The sequence below is a fragment of the Mastigoproctus giganteus genome, chromosome 9, assembly GCF_048544385.1.
Source record: "Mastigoproctus giganteus isolate SK-2022 chromosome 9, ASM4854438v1, whole genome shotgun sequence".
Lineage (NCBI taxonomy): Eukaryota > Metazoa > Arthropoda > Arachnida > Uropygi > Thelyphonidae > Mastigoproctus > Mastigoproctus giganteus.
Window position 1 is genome coordinate 59,066,006 of NC_143583.1, and position 15,558 is coordinate 59,081,563.

General features: G+C 38.1%; 1 protein-coding gene across 2 annotated transcripts in view; it reads right to left on the reverse strand.

The window, feature by feature from the left end:
* LOC150080271 (uncharacterized) overlaps nucleotides 1-15,558 on the reverse strand; it is a 338,192-nt gene that overhangs the window by 95,247 nt on the left and 227,387 nt on the right. For both annotated transcript variants that reach the window (XM_090381061.1, XM_090381060.1), the window contains one exon: nucleotides 12,915-13,041. In XM_090381061.1, the coding sequence (XP_090237187.1) occupies nucleotides 12,915-13,041 (127 nt within the window). The remainder of the gene's footprint in view (nucleotides 1-12,914; nucleotides 13,042-15,558) is intronic.

Consider the following 15,558-nt stretch of genomic DNA (forward strand, 5'->3'; position numbering starts at 1 on the left):
TTAAGTGATAGTACTATACTCGCTATCTAGTTTTCCGTTAAACCTTATGCTATCTAGTTCGGGGTACACATTGTATTGTATAACAATGGTGGCAAGTTACAAATGGTAAAATCTACGGACAGACACAAGGTATTAATTACTTTCAAAATGGCGCCTCCGTAGCCAGGTGGGAAGGAGCAGCAGTGCGTAGCATACGCTTCTTGATTAGACCGGGGTTCAAGCCCGTCACCACCAAATACGGAGGATGCGGAAAGGTCATTCAGGGAATGACCACCGCATATCCTGGAGCAATATGGCCTTAGTTGCTAATGCTCCTAAAAAAAAAACCAAAAACCAAACCAAAACTTTCAAAATCGCGCTATCTAAATTCAAAATAAACCACGGAGCTTGACTAGGTCTATAAGCTACTTAGAGAAAATAATTTAATCTAACAATTAAGTCAATAAACCAGCTAAATATAATTAAAAACTCGGGAACTGCAAAAAACTTGTCCAACATGTGGATTAGATACCCTTACCGATACTAAAAAATCTCTATCTAAGTTCAAATTAAACTAAAGTATTGTTACTAGGAATATAAAGCAACTCTAGAATATAAACTAATATGCCAATTTAAGTCAATAAAAAGGCAAAAATTTAAAAAAAAATTCTTGATTAGCTGGAGCTGTAAAAACTTTGCCTGTTGAAGTGTACTCTTGTTAACAATGTTCAATGTTTATATTCAACTGGCAAGGAAGACTCATGATGGCCTATCCATGATTTATCATACATTTTCTTGTAGAGGTAGCGAGGTCATAATCCCACTGTATAAGGCAATTGTAAGACCACTCTTGGAATAGTGTATAATGTAGATGGTTCGACTACTGATGATCCTGCTCAAGTAGCTGATAAACTGAATGAGTATTCTGCATCTACAATTCACACATGGGGAGTTATTCAAGGAAGGGAATGCCAGAAGTTTATCAAAAACTTATCCCCAGGGGCTCACATCTGGTGAGTAAGGGCTTGGCACATCCAGGGTCCTGAGCTGGATATCATCATTCTTCTTTTTCTTGGTGATTCCCTTCTACTTCTGACTCTCTTTCTAGGGATAATTCAGAAAATTTCTTTTTTTTTTGGCTGGTGCAGAATAAGCTTCAGGATTCCTTGCACCATATGGCTAATAATAATAATAACTCTAACAGAGAGTTAAATGATTTTGTAATAACTAAGAGCAAAGTGGAGGAGAAATTGTTGAAGTTAAACATAAAAAAAGGCACCTGGGGCAGATGGAATCTATCCAGTTATATTTAAGGAGGCAGCAAGGGACATAAGCAAACCTTTAGCCATAATTATGAGTGCATCCTTAGAGTCAGGGGAGGTCCCCATGGACTGGAGATGTGCAGCTGTATCCCCAATTCACAAAAGGGGTGCAAAGGGTGATACAAATAATTATAGACCTGTTAGTTTAACTTCTGTTTCAGAGAAAATAATGGAGTCAGTGGTTAAAGAGGAGATACAGGATTACCTAGACAAGACTGCAGTAATAGTTCAGACACAGCATGGATTTATTAAGGAGAAGTCTTGACTGACCAATTTGATTGGATACTACAATGTGCACCCTTTGTCACACAAAGAAACTGGATACAAAAATTAATTTTGATATCATACACTATACATTGGTATACTTGCATGTATATCAATGATAGAAGTATAGTAAATAAATTTGATGAATTTGAAGTGCTGGTCAAGACGTCAAAGGCGGATATTGTTGGGATATCAGAGACGTAGTGTCACACAGATATTAGAAATGCAGAATTGGATTTTGGGGAGTACAATGTGCACAGAAAGGACAGAAAGGGAGGAGGTGTTATGCTGTTATTAACATAAAAACAAAAGATGTGCACCCAGTTGATATAGATGAACAGTGCACTGTTGAGTCAGTTTGGTGTGACATAAGCACTGCAAAAGCAAAAATAAGAGTAGGAGTGTGTTATAGGCCAAATGACTCGAATGAGTACAATGTACAATTGTACAGAGAAATAGAGTGGGCAAGTAAATCAGAATGTCTTGTAATGGGGGATTTTAACTTCCCAGATACTGGAACTTGTGGGTTGGTCACACACTAGTAAGACTTTTGTGGATTTGTTGGATGATTGTTTTCTGCAGCAGCATGTTCGAGAAGCAACCAGAGACGGTAATACTCTTGATCTGGTTATCAGCAGTGATCATTCGTGTATTAAGAATTTGCAGATAAAGGAACCACTAGGTGGCAGTGATCACAGTGTACTGATGTGGGATTTACTTAAAGATATAATTATCATAGGGGGTAAAGGAAAGAGCTTTTGCTTCCGTAAAGGTGAGTACAATGGTCTCAGACAGTTTTTAAATTCTGTACAGTGGGATCAACTGATGATGTTACCAACAGCAAATTCTAAGTGGGAAGCGTTCAAGGAATTAATCGTGGAAGCTACTAAAAGTTTCACTATTAAGAAATATTGTTCAAGGTTTAGGCCTAAATGGTTATCAAATGAACTAATGAGACTTGTGACAGAGAAGAAAAATGCATGGGATGAATACAAATTATCAGGCGACCCAGAAGCCTATGGCAGATATAAGCTAGTCTGTAATCAGGTCACAAAAGAGGTTAGGCAGGCGAAGGAAGATTACGAGAAATCTGTGGCAAAAGGATGCTAAGAAAAAGAGCAAGGATTTCTTTATTTATATATAAACTCCAAAAGGAAGGGGGTGAATCTGATTGGTCCACTTGATATCAGTGGTTCGACTGTTGATGATCCTGCTCAGATAGCAAACAAACTGAATGAGTATTTTGCATCTACATTCACACATGAGGAGTTAAGGTTTGAAAATGCTAGAAGGTTATCGAATTGTAGCAGGGTACTTAATGGTTTTGTAATAACTGAAAGCAAAGTGGAAGAGAAATTGTTGAAGTTAAACATCAAAATCTATCCAGTTATATTAAAGGAGACGGCAAAGGAAGTAATCAAACCCTTAGCCATAATTATGAGAGCATCCTTGGACTCAGGGGAGGTCCCCACGCAAATTAAGTCTTTTCTCAGACTCCATAATAATTTTCATTTTAAAATCTAATCTAGTATTGAATGTCCTTAGACGGATCCATTAAAAAAGTTTTCCACTGTCAATACACTTTCATTTAAGAATTGACTTGCATATCCAATTGTTTAGTATATACATCAGTTGCTGATTCAATAAAAGCAATATTAGCAGTATTTTTTGTCCAGTTTGTATTCAATTCTTTGTGAAAGCGAATGGCTAGAATATATGCAATTTCCTATGACATATTACTTTAACTATTATTTTAACCAAGTTTCATTGACAAGCAATTTTACTACCTGGAAACATATGCTAAAACTTCTTGCATACTGTTACATAGTAAGAAAGAGTAACTTCATATTGTAACTTCATATGAACTATAATAATGAAAACCCTTTCCTTTCAGTTCATGTAGCATTCAGTTGCACTCCAATGTACCACTAGAAAGTCAAGTACCTGGGTGTCATAAACTTACATTATTTAATTTATGTTATTTTCAATATAACGTATGTAATATATTATATAACTCAATATTATATAATATATTACATAAGTTATATTACAAAAGTTAATTTATTGAGTTACATAATACTTATGTAACTCAACAAATTAACAATTTTGTTCTAATTCATGTGACTCTCTTAATATTCGGGGTTAATTTATGCCATTATCTCTTTCAAATTATTATTCTACTTATCAAAGTCAATTATCATTAAATTTAGTATTTCATGGCATAGTTAGATTCATTCAAAGCACAAGGTATTGCTTCATTAAATTTGAGCCACCATGAAAATAACATGAAAGTCGCAAAGCTGGAACACTGGGATATCAAATCAAATAATTGATAAAAGAAAGGAATGGACCAAAAGGAGATGATGCCCCTCTTTAAATACCATATAAAAATTTGATCAAAGCAGATTAAATGGGTTCGAGAATCCAAAGAAGATGAATCCCATTCAGGATGACGTATCTAGTAAAAATTGCAAAAATGTACCAAAATACTGAAGACTTGATTAGGCAGGGTGGACATTAGATATTTCTGAGGAGTTGGTACTGACCATCCCTAATGAACACTTAGCTATATCACGAGTTAGGTCTTGTTGGGTACCAAGAATGTTCATATCTCTTCAAAAAGTGGTGCAGGGCTCAATTCCGCAAGAAAAATTTATACATTTATGATGCAGATCCACAAGGGTTTCCTTCCAGAATTTGTAACTAATGGTAACTGATCATCACTGGGATCTAGGTTACAATTTCCCAAAAAATTCGGGACAGAAGTGCCTGTTAGGAAGATCATGGTCACCATTTTTTTGGGACATGGAAAGAATTCTTTTAACAAATTGCATGCACAAGGAAATCACTGGAAATGCTTATGCTGTTGTTTTCAAAAATTTAACAGGGACCATAAAGGAACAGAGAAGGAGTGACTTGTTTCTTCATGGCAATGCTCCTGTACACAAGTCCCATAAAGCAATTGCTGTTCTGAGAGATTGAAAATTCCAGGAGTTTAACCACCTGCCTTATAGTACTTCTCCATGCCCTCAAGTGGTGGGGGGCATATGCTGAACTCAAGGGGATATATCATCCGAAAATAAATAAAATATAAAAAATAGTAACAAAGAAATTATATTGTTTCTTTATTACTATAGCAGATAACTTTTTGAGCAACCCTTGTATATAAGCTTCACATAACTTACTATTCCCCACAGATAAACAAAGTTCAACATGTCTTTCTTTTTTTTTTTTTTAAGCAGGCTTTTTCATAGACCAGAAATAGAGGTTATTTATCATAGCAAAATCTATGAATATTAATGTACAGGGTTTTTGATCATATGGTCTGCACTCAGCTGCCATGACAACGCCCAAGGATACTAATCAACTGGCAATGAAGCTACTGAAAAATGTGAGATATCCTACCGACACAAATATTTCTTTGATGTAATGGTGTTATCGTGTGAGTTCTACATATGCAGGATCCTTAGTTCGATCTCAAACAGAAATATTGAGGTTTTTTAATGTTATTATTTAGGGCTAGCTGTAGCAACGTACACAGATGCACTATCACTTGTTGCAAGTAGAGTCTATACTCTGCTGCTACAACATGCGTGTATAGTTGGCTTCTGTGCTGGTAAATCAATTGTAGCAAAACAGTTACAGTTAAGCAGGAAACTCTTCTGGCCTCAGCCAACCAGAGTAAACATGGAATGAATGAATTAATTAATTTATTTATTTATTATATTGCAATGTAATATACAGGGTGATTCACTACCAGTGCGACAAACTTGCAGGAGGTGTAGGGGGCACACATAGCATTGCAGGGTCCGAAATGCCTTCGTCATGCGGTAGAGGATGCTGAACGGGAGGTCGCGTGAACAGCGATCCTGCTGGAAGTCAGCATTTGCAAACTGTTTCGGTTGAAGAAACCAAGTAGCAAAAGTTCTCCTGAGTGGATAATCCGCAGGCTCCAATGATTGGATGCGTTGCAGATGGTATGAACTCATTTGGTTTGTTGACAGTATCCTCCATACAGTGGATTGGGAAATACCCAATCGTTGGCCTATCGCTCGAGTACTCATACTCGGATTGCCTTCTGCAAGACGTAGGACATTCTCCTCATTGTCTGGCATCCTCGTCGTTCGCTCTCGATTCATGGTACCTCTCGTGAAACAACCAGTCTCACGTAACCTTCTGTGCACACGTGCGAAAATCGTATGATGAGGAGCACGCCTGTGCGGGAAACGTTCCTGGTACAAGCACAGAGTGGCGCACCCGTTACAGTCCGCAGCTCCATACGCGAGGTGCATGTCGGCCAGTTCAACATTTGAATACTCGTCCATCCTACTGCCTCGGGAACTGGTTCGCAAATGTCGACTTCCAGTGGGATTGCTGTTCACGCGATCTCCTGTTCAACGTCCTCTACCGCATGACGAAGGCATTTTGGACCCTGCAATGCTATGTGATTCTGATTCGTCTTTGTGCCCCCTACACCTGCAAGTTTGTCGCACTGGTAGTGAATCACCCTGTATACAGTAAACCCCCGCTATTCGCGGTATCTGTATTTGTGGTTTCACGTATTCGTGGTCGCTGATTTAATATAAAATGAAACCTAAAAAAATGTGAATTTTAAAGCACCGTGAACATTTTCTGCCATAAAAAAACATGGGCGTGGCTAAAATTATCTTTCCCGGTCAAAACAGTGCTCAGTAGGTGGGGGAGAGGGGTGACAAAATCGCGAGCGTGGATGTTTCTCGCTAATCCTTGTTTAGTATGTGTTATTTTTTTTTTTTTTTTTTTTATGAGAACCCCAAACACGAGAGGTATTAAACCTATAGTACTTAGTACCGTGCTTGGGTTGGAGGTTGAGAAGACGAAAGAAGATATTTGTTGATATTGGACTTGAACTTCTGTAGATTGTAATTTTCAGGAAATACGTATGAAGGAAGGTTGTTCCAGAAAACGGCAGTTGAATGAATAAATGAGGAAGATGAAAAGTTGGTTCTGTGGGTTTGAATTTGGACAGTAAATGGATGTTGGCTGGTGGCGGCACGTGTTCGGACTGTTTTGAAAGAGAGAGCGGGAATTATAGAAGCCAATTCAGAAGAACAGTGCCCATGGAAGTATCTGTAGAAGAGGCATGCAGCAGAAACAGTGCGTCTATGAGACAGCGAGTGGAGAGACTCTGTTAGAGATGAATCATTAATTAACCGAACTGCCCTCTTCTGAATGGAATCAAGAAGCCTGAGAGAGGTTTTGGGGGCACCACCCCAGATGTGGGAACAATATTCCATGGCAGGGCGGATTTGCGATTTATACAGAGTGAGCAGCTGTTTGGGAGAAAAGTAACGCCGAGAGCGAAAGAGAAAACCAAGTTTTTTAGATGCAGAGGAAGCAATATTTGTAATGTGCTTGTGCCAAGAGAGATTAGAAGTCAGGGTAATCCCCAAAAGAGATATATCATTTTGCCTAGAAATCGGAGTGTCACTAAAGATAAGCATAGGAGCAGAAGAATCCTTTTTGCGAGATATAAGACAAGATTGAGTTTTAGAAGGGTTGAAATCAACTAAGTTGTCTTTGCCCCACTGGAGAATTACCTGAAGATCGGCATTTAAGGAATTGGCAGCAGATTTTCGAGAACTTAAAGCTGATTGAGCTGGACAAGGTTTCTCAAAATGGAAAGTTGAATGCAATGTGCTATCATCGGCAAAACTATGGATAGGATTTCCAGTCAATGGAAGAAGGTCATTGATATACAAGAGGAAAAGAGTGGGGGAAAGAACTGAACCTTGGGGGACACCGGCATTAGTGGAGAAGTTAGAAGACAGAGAGCCATCTACCATCACCCTCAGTGAGCGATCAGAGAGAAAACTGGATAACCAATTACTAAAAACAGTTGGCAAACCATAAGATGGAAGCTTGTTTAGAAGACCTTTATGCCAAACACGATCAAAAGCCTTTGAGATGTCAAGAGCAACTACTTGTGTTTCACCGAACCTTTCCATTGAATTAGTCCATAAATGGGTAACATAAGCCAGAATATCACCAGTGGATCGACACTGACGGAATCCATACTGGCGATCGTTGATCAGACGGAAAGTTTCTAGGTAGTTTAAGAGTTGGCGGTTAATTGATTTCTCCATTACTTTAGAAAGAGTAGAAGTAATTGCAATGGGACGATAATTGGATGGGAGGGATTTGTCACCCTTTTTAGGAACTGGCTGGATATGAGCAAATTTCCAAGCAGAAGGAAAAACACCTTTGGAATAAGAAAGTGAAAAAAGGCGGCAAAGAATAGGAGTAAGTTCAGGAGCACAGGTTTTGAGAACAAGTGGAGAAATACCATCAGGACCTGGAGCTTTCTTAGCATCAAGATTCATCAAAATCCTTCTGATATCCTTTTGACGGAAGACCACAGGAGGCATTGAATGGAGCGTGTTAGGAATGGTGGGAGGTGTTTTACCAAGATCATTAATACATGAGCTCAAAGAAAAATGGGATGCTAGCAGGTCAGCTTTATCCTTGGCTGAAGTGACAACAGAACCATCTGGTTTGGACAGAGGTGGGAGCAGAGATGGGCAAAAGTTGCGGCCAATAGCTTTGGCAAGAGACCAGAATGCTCGGCTACCATTAGGGCAAGAAGCAAGTTTTCTACTCTTAGCCTGTTCAAACTCTAGTTTGGACTGATTAATTACTGCTTTACAATTGTTGCGAGCTTTGGTGTAGGCAGAAAATGAAACTGAAGAATTAGAAACAAGCCAATTACGATATGCAACGTTCTTCTCTTGGACAGCCTTAGCACATTTATTGGAAAACCAAGGTTTAGATAAAGGACGAGATTTTAAAGTGGAGTGTGGGATACAGGATTCCATTCCTGCAAGAATAATTTCACTGACACGATCTGAGCAAACGTTGACATCAGAAGTTTTGAAACAGTAATCAGACCAAGGAAAAGAAGAAAAGAAGTCTCGCAGGTCATCCCATTTTGCATTCTTGTAATGCCAAACAATACGAGGTTGGGAATAGCCATGAGATAAAGGTTCCATTGGAGAAGAGGCAATCACCAAGTTGTGATCTGAAGTGCCTAAAGGACCTCTCACTTCAACCTTGTACTTAGAAGGGTTGTTTGTGAGAAAAAGATCAAGCGTATTGGCTGTATGATTAGGATTATCCGGTATTCTTGTAGGTAAATGAACAATCTGTGCTAGGTCATTAGTAATTGCAAAAGCCTCAGCATCTCGACCTGCTGGGTCGGTGTGACTAGAAAACGGAAGCCAGCTGGAGTTGTGAACGTTAAAATCACCAAGGAAAATTACCTCACTGTTAGGAAAGTTGGACTGGAGAAAGTCAAGTTGCAAAGAGAGGATGTCAAAGAGCTCCAAGTGATTAGTGGAGTTGGGAGAACGGTAGAGACAACAGATGAATTTTACACAATGAGGTAGAGAGATTTTAAGCCAGAGAAGATCAAAGAGAGGAGATTCCAAATTGCCAAGTCTCTGACAGGGAATATCAGAACGGACATATGCACAAGTACCACCTTTGAGGCGAAAGGAATCATACAGCAAATAATTTGGACATCTGAGATGAGCAGTAGTTGAATCAACTGATAACTGAGATTCAGTCAGAAAAAGTACATGGGGTTTGGAAGACTGCAAGTGGAAATGGACATCGTTGAGATTAGAATTGAGACCACGTATATTTGTGAAATGAATTAGGAAGTCCTTGGGAGGTTTAGATCTTTTCGCAGATAAGCTTGCTCTATTATTTTGACAATTCATGGTGTATTCAATAGTAAGAAAAAGTGGGTGGGACATGCTGTATGAAGTAATGAATTTTTGGATATGGCGTACATGTGGTAAGAATATACCCAGATCCTTGACATAACGTGGCCTCGACAATGCTCCCCGCATACACACTACTCGGACTCCCTCCAGTCACTATCTGGCAGAGTAGAGGTAGCAAGATTATACACTAGCTGATCCGGAAGCTTCCTAGAGAGTTACCAATAGGTTCAGTCCGGTGTACTAACTAGCGGCCGGCCTGCGAACACCGTTTTAGAGCTGTACCCTCGAAATGTAAGGAATATTGGATCTCGCCACGACATTCATCATAACCTCAAAAATCATCAATCATACTGCATGGTGGAAGAGATAGGGAAGGGTTGGCCGGAACTTAGCTCTAGAGACTAAACATGGGTTCCACCACTTCAAGCCTCCAATAAGCAAAGTGGTGGTATTTCACCGGTTGATGAGAGTCATCTACCACCTAGTACTGCCTGGTAACATAGAGGGCGGCGTTCCTCCATGTGGTGTGGGCGCCACACCTCGACCCTGCTTACGTTGGTTCACACCTGGGTGGTCACCCACCATGTACTTGTGCATGAGGGTTATACCCAGGATTACTAACAGTCCCACCATCGTGAAGGTGCAAGCAGAGGATTTGGCTGTCATAGACCGTCCGGACTTCGCCGAAATTAGGTCCACTTTGACTTGAGTGTCACCCGAATATCAGTTCCATCAGCGTTTTAGACTCACAGGTAGCAAGAACAGCTTGTCTGGCATATCTGAGAGAATGTCTGTGACAGCCTCAAGGACCAAATTATGCGCTTGTCATGGAAGATTTCGTCTTTTGCTTTTAATTTCAGGGGTTCAAGCCCCCTGACTGCTGAATACGGTCGATCTGCCAACCCGCACTGGACCAGCGTGGCAGATAATGGTCCATTTCCCTCAGCATGAATTGTTGAGGAGGCTTCCACCCTGCAGTGGGTTGATAATGGCTGCACTTTACTTTTTTATTATAGTATTACTATGCGTTGCAAAATATTTGAGTGAGCAGTGCAAACAGACAGCTCATGGGAATTCTGTGAGCATCTGCAAGTGTTCTTTGAGAAGAATGAAAGATGTGATTATCCCATTGTATAAGGAAATGGTAGATAGTATCTTGAGTAATAGGCACACACAGGTTTGAAAGCCTCATTTTAGGAAGACAAAAATCTGTTGGAACACCTGTTACAGATCTGTGTCTTCCTAAAATGAAGTTTTCAAGTATGTATGAAAAAATCTATAAGAAAAGAGCACCAAGATTATCAAGCACTATATTGGTAACTCTCACTAATAAACATCTGAGTTCAGCAAATAGCAACATCTGGAAACCAAGCATGTACAAAAACTGACTGAAGCTTTGAATGAACCAAGTGAACTAAACTATGATGGCATCCTTACCCTTTTTCAGATTGCCCACACAAAGGGGATATACAATTATAAAGGGACAATTGCAGACTATACAAAAATTTGCTTTCAGTAAGAGAATAACTGATTGTTAGTTCAAACTTTTGTCTGGTGTTGTGGAAGTCAGTAGTTTGAATAAATTTGAGCAAGCAAATTATTAGAAGGGATTGGCAAAATAAGTGGTTTTTTTTTTTTTTTTTTTTTTTTTTTTGCTGAGGGAGTATAAACTAGCAATATTTCTTGCATCACTTTGCCAGATTACTAATTTGCTATTTACAAGCTAATCCTACATATCGTTTGAATCCATTTAGTCTGATTAACAGAATTTATAATTAATGTAGGTTTTGATTGATTTTTCCTATTATTCAAGGAGAGAGAGAGAAATGAAAAGGGGAGTGTAGGCAATATAAATGTTAGATGTTCATCCAGCTATGATAACTAGGCCTGATACTTGGAGCCTGAAGCAGTGATGCCACATGTGAAACCTGATATTCAGGTTTCACATGTGGGTCAAGTGGGCAACAGCCAAATTCCCTGCTTGCACTTTCACAATGGCAGAACTGTTAATAACTCTGGGTATATCTTCTCCCCTCCCCCATTTTTTTTTTTTTTTTTTCCAAGGTCAAAAAAAAATGCACCTAGTACATTGGTGCAGTAAATTTGACTGTGGTTGTGGTGACAACCAAGGTAAGAAGATGTGGATGTCACATTTTAAATACAGATAAGAAGAATTCAGGGTGTAGCATCCACATCACATGAAGGAATGGAAGACCCTCTGTGTTACCAGGCAATATTAGATGACAGAAAATTCATCACCTGATGCAATAACATCACTTTGCTTATTGTCAGCTTGAAGTGGAAAAAACCATGTTTAGTCACAGGAGCAAGGCTCATGACATTTCTCCATCTCTTCTAGCATATAATATGGGTCGTGTCTATTGAGATTATGATGGGCATCATGGCGACATTTCAATATCCTTGCATTTTAAAGGTTGCAGCTTTAAAATGGTTTTGGCAGGCTCGTCACTAGGGAGTTCACTGGACCAAACCTACTTATAATTCTCTAGGAGACATCTGGATGGATGTCTAATTCCACCTCGATTACAATCTCCCATGGTCTTCTAACTCAAGGACATTAGAAATTTCAACAATTGCTGACCAAAGTCTTAACATCCATTAACCATTCGACGCTTTGCATTGCATGTATTTCCCACAAATTATTATCAACAGAACTTCAAATCTATTGTCAACAAGTATCTTTTGCTCTCTCAGCCAACCATGCACAGTCCTAAATTACTCTAGGTTCTTATACCCTTTGTGTTTGGGTTATCACAAATTACCTGCTCAAGATTTTGTACATCAGGTTCAGGTAAACCTACTATCCCTACTATCTCAGTAGCATTCACTTCAAACAGGTGTTGCTATTACCAGTTATTTTTCTGCTTTATTTTGAAAATCAGATTGACTGTATCATTTAAAATCTTACACATCTTCTATACCCAAAGCTCCTGATTAGATCTGAAATCAAGAACTAATTTAGAACCACTATCGCTATCATCTTATAAGAAGCTTAATGCCTATGAAATTCAATGAATATCACTGAATCATATAACATGCATTAGAATTTCATTACCCTTTTCTTTATATTTCTCCCCCTTATACACAAATTAGGTCACCACCGCAATTTTCCCCATTTTCACATTCCTTTATAGGTAACTTCTTCTGTAAAATGTCTACAATATTACAGGTTCTCTATAAAAGAAGATAAATATTTCATTATCTTTAGTGAAGTGTTACCTCTTTTCTCTAACAAAGTAATATGTTGAGAGGAAGAATTTTCTCTCAACATATTACTTTTCATTACTATCAAATTTAAAACCCACCAAGTCACCAATTATTTCTTTATTAATATTTAAATTTGTGATTTATGAAACAATTTACTTGCTAGCAACAGAAAGTTACTTGTATTTGGCATACAGAATTCATGAACTTGAAAATAGGTAGTGATAATTAACAGTAACATTCCAGAAATTGAGTATTTAGATAATGGCTAAACTTTTGTTTACAAAATAATGTCATGTTTATTTAGGAAATGTAACATTTATTTTATACAAAACCTTCAAAGCATTTTAAAACTTACCAGTATCCCCTTTATCCACTACATTATAGACCTCTCCATTTCTTCCATAAAAACAAACATGCCATATTGCACGACAAAGATCACTAACATGAACTGTGTTCATCTTCAAGTTTTTTGTCCAGAGAAGCTATTTTACAAGATAAAAATTTATTATTAAAGGAAAATTCAATTACTCTGGGGAAAAAAACAAAAAAAAAAACAGCAGCAACTAAAAGGTACTGAAAAGAAACTTTTCTCATTTCACATATGAAATCAAGCTTTATATATAATTTTTGATCCTTGGGGAGCAAATTTGGCACACTTGTGCAGTTCAAAAGACTATTTTGTGAAAGATTTATATCAATATTTTAAATGTACAAAAATAAATTTAACACTAACATTCTTAACTGTTAAGTAGTTTAGTTTTTGTGGGGGGGGGTGCTGTCATCACCCCACCTATTACAGCCATTTTTCATATGTATAAAGTAGAGGTCTGCACAGGCCTACATTTTTTATTTTTACACGGCCTGAAGCATAGACCCGAGTCTGAATTTCTTTTCCAAATTAATTTCCCCCAAGAACCAATATTTATTCCACCCCAATTGAAACTTTTTATAGAAATGAAATCGCTAGCATTATTTTTAAGTTTCATAGGAATAAAAAAAAATATAAACTTTCAGATTCAAAATTCAATATTAATTATATAAAAAAGAAATTGTAATAAATTTTCAATTTACAATATAATTACAATTATATTCAATATAATTCCAAAATGAATATTGATATCCACCCTACTTAAATTAAAAAATTAGAATTGACTGTCACTGGTAATTCTCAATGTATGAATGATGTTTAAGCATTCCCCTTACCTGTATTTCTAAATTATTCGTTGGAACTGGAAATAGCAAAGAAGCAGTTAGAAACTGTTACAAGTGAATGTTCTTACAATTGAAAGTAGGTCAACCAAAATCTCTGATGTAGTACAACTGCTAACAAAGAAAAATATCTCCAGAAAAAATATCCCCAAAAAAATATCTCCCAAAAATATCATCTTTTAAGCGCACAAAAGGTGATATTGTTGTACACTTAATGCAATAATATCATTAGTGCATTAAGTGTAAGGAGACCGGCAGAATTACTTAATAAGTACAGGTCATTGTTGAAAAGCAGCTGTGAATTAGGGTTGAATTTTAAAGTGTCTGCAATTCTGCCCTGACACGATAGGAGGGAGTACATGATGAGAGCCTTGTCGATCAATTTGGCTCTGGAAAGATTATGCAAGGCTCAGGGGGTAAAATTTTTTTCAACCTGGTCTGTAATTGTTAACAGGAGGAACTGCTTCTACAGGGATGGGATACACTTAAATAGAAAGGGTGCAAGAATATTTGCTGATGCTATTGAGGCAGTGTTAAGTGGGTCGGAAAACTGCTAGCTTGGAGGGAATACAAGGACTAATACAGTAACAGTAGCCACTGGCAGAGGTGAAAGTGATTCTTGCACTGCTTCTATTGGAATGAGTACCAATGCTAGGAGTTTGGTAAATAAATTTGATGAATTTGAGGTATTGCTCAAAACATCAAAGGCAGATATTGTTGGGATATCAAAGAAGTGGTGTCACACAGATATAAGGAATGCAGAACTGGAATTTGGGGAGTACAATGTGTACAAGAAGGATAGACAGGATAGGAAGGGAGGAGGGGTTATGCTATTAGTTAAGAAACACATAAAATCCAAGAAAGTGAAGCCAGTCGACATCACTGGACAGTGCAGTGTCGAGTCAGTTTGGTGTGACATAAGCATTGGGAGATCAAAATTGAGAGTAGTAGTGTGTTATAGGCCTCATGACTCTGATAAGTATAATGAGCAATTGTGCAGAGAAAGAGTGGGCCAGTAAATAAGGTCTTATAATGGGGGATTTTAATTTCCAAGATATTGATTGGAATTTGTGGGTTGGACACTCAATACACAGGCTTTTTTGGATTTATTGGATGAATGTTTTCTACATCAGCATGTTCAGTAGGCAACTAGAGGGAATAATACACTTGATCTGATTATCAATAGTGATTCTTCATGCATTACGAATCTGCAGATAAAGGAACCACTAGGTGGCAGTGATCACAGTGTGCTGAAGTGGGATTTACTCAAAGAGGTAACTACCATCAGGGTTAAAGGGAAGGGTTTTTGCTTTCATAAAGGCGACTACAGTGGTCTGAGAGAGTATTTGGGGCCTGATGTAGCCCAGTGCTCAGGAGGTGCATAGTACACGTTCCTTGAGTGGACCAGGGTTCAAGCCCGTGGCTACTAAATACGATAAATATTGTATTGACGATTTATTAAAAACTCTACTGACTTGGTTGTCGTGCCAGAGTATAAACAGAAAATTTAATTTTTAATTTTATTTAAATTCTATACGGTGGAACCAACTGACGATGTTACCAACAGCAAATTCAAAATGGGAAGCATTCAAAGAATTTATCTTGAAAGCTACTAGGCTTTACATACCAACTAAGAAATATTGCTCAAGGTTTAGGCCCAAATGGATGTCAGAGAACTAATGAGACATGGCAAAGGAGAAAAATGCATGGGATACATTAAATTAATGGGTGACATGGATGCCTATGATAGACATAAGCTGGTCTGTAACCAGGTCACAAAGGAGATTAGG